The sequence below is a fragment of the Oncorhynchus gorbuscha genome, unplaced genomic scaffold, assembly GCF_021184085.1.
Source record: "Oncorhynchus gorbuscha isolate QuinsamMale2020 ecotype Even-year unplaced genomic scaffold, OgorEven_v1.0 Un_scaffold_820, whole genome shotgun sequence".
NCBI lineage: Eukaryota > Metazoa > Chordata > Actinopteri > Salmoniformes > Salmonidae > Oncorhynchus > Oncorhynchus gorbuscha.
The window spans coordinates 260,093-261,903 of NW_025745823.1; the positions used below are offsets into that span (position 1 = coordinate 260,093).

At 54.1% G+C, this 1,811-nt stretch overlaps 1 protein-coding gene across 1 annotated transcript; it reads left to right on the forward strand.

The window, feature by feature from the left end:
- Nucleotides 1-595: 595 nt before the first annotated feature.
- On the forward strand, nt 596-1,504 carry LOC124020450 (putative proline-rich protein 21). Its single transcript, XM_046335687.1, has one exon. It carries the CDS (start codon nt 596-598, stop codon nt 1,502-1,504), a length of 909 nt encoding a protein of 302 aa, XP_046191643.1.
- Nucleotides 1,505-1,811: the final 307 nt, after the last annotated feature.

Consider the following 1,811-nt stretch of genomic DNA (forward strand, 5'->3'; position numbering starts at 1 on the left):
TAGCTCTATGACTCTACAGCCTAGCTCTGTGACTCTACAGCCTAGCTCTATGACTCTACAGCCTAGCTCTGTGACTCTACCACCTAGCTCTGTGACTCTACAGCCTAGCCCTGTGACTCTACAGTCTAGCTCTGTGACTCTACATCCTAGCTCTGTGACTCTACAGCCTAGCTCTGTGACTCTACAGCTTAGCTCTGTGACTCTACAGCCTGTCTCTGTGACTCTACAGCCTAGCTCTGTGACTCTACATCCTAGCTCTGCGACTCTACAGCCTAGCTCTGTGACTCTACAGCCTAGCTCTGTGGCTTTACAGTCTATCTCTGTGACTCTATAGCCTAGCCCTGTGGCTTTACAACCTAGCTCTGTGACTCTACAGCCTAGTTATGTGGCTCTACAACCTAGCTCTGTGACTCTACAGCCTAGCCCTGTGGCTCTACAGCCTAGCTCTGTGACTCTACAGCCTAGCTCTGTGACTCTACAGCCTAGCTCTATGGCTCTACAGCCTAGCTCTGTGGTTCTACAGCCTAGCTCTGTGGCTCTACAGCCTAGCTCTGTGACTCTACAGCCTAGCTCTGTGACTCTACAACCTAGCTCTATGACTCTACAGCCTAGCTCTGTGGCTCTACAGCCTAGCTCTGTGGCTCTACAGCCTAGCCCTGTGACTCTACAGCCTAGCTCTGTGACTCTACCACCTAGCTCTGTGGCTCTACAGCCTAGCTCTGTGGCTCTACAGCCTAGCTCTGTGGCTCTACAGCCTAGCTCTGTGACTCTACCACCTAGCTCTGCGACTCTACAGCCTAGCTCTGCGGCTCTACAGCCTAGCTCTGTGACTTTACAGCCTAGCTCTGTGACTCTACCACCTAGCTCTGTGGCTCTACAGCCTAGCACTGTGTCTCTACAGCCTAGCTCTGTGGCTCTACCACCTAGCTCTGTGACTCTACCACCTAGCTCTGTGGCTCTACAGCCTAGCTCTGTGGCTCTACCACCTAGCTCTGTGACTCTACCACCTAGCTCTGTGGCTCTACCACCTAGCTCTGTGGCTCTACAGCCTAGCTCTGTGACTCTACAACCTAGCTCTGTGGCTTTACAGCCTAGCTCTGTGGCTCTACAGCCTAGCTCTGTGAATCTACAGCCTAGCCCTGTGGCTCTACAGCCTAGCTCTGTGGCTCTACAGCCTAGCTCTGTGACTCTACAGCCTAGCCCTGTGACTCTACCACCTAGCTCTGTGGCTCTACAGCCTAGCCCTGTGGCTCTACAGCCTAGCTCTGTGGCTCTACAGCCTAGCCCTGTGGCTCTACAGCCTAGCACGGTGGCTCTACAGCCTAGCTCTGTGGCTCTACCACCTAGCTCTGTGGCTCTACAGCCTAGCCCTGTGGCTCTACAGCCTAGCCCTGTGGCTCTACAGCCTAGCTCTGTGGCTCTACCACCTAGCTCTGTGGCTCTACAGCCTAGCTCTGTGGCTCTACAGCCTAGCTCTGTTCAGCCCATGCTGAGGGAAGGATAAGGAAGAGATAGTGACAGCAGTCTGTCTGTGCCCCTGCTTGGCCCTGAGTGACAGGTAATCTTGTGCTCTAAAGGGCCTTCAATGTTTAACACGTTGCCTGGTGATATTGGTGCCAGGGTCTTGGCTGAGAGTGCCCCTGAATAGACAGTGGTGTACTTGTCACAGTGCCTCTATGTGCCCCCTGTCTCCTCTGTGAACCCTACTCATCCAACCAACAGTCTGTGTGCCCCAATCACAACACCACTGCCCCCCCCCCATCCCCTCCCCTCGTCTCAGCCAAGGGAGAAACGAAGATGACATCAGATCT

Bases quoted from the DNA above. Each gene is read 5' to 3' on its own strand.
- LOC124020450 (XM_046335687.1), top strand. From the start codon at position 596: ATGACTCTACAGCCTAGCTCTGTGGCTCTACAGCCTAGCTCTGTGGCT.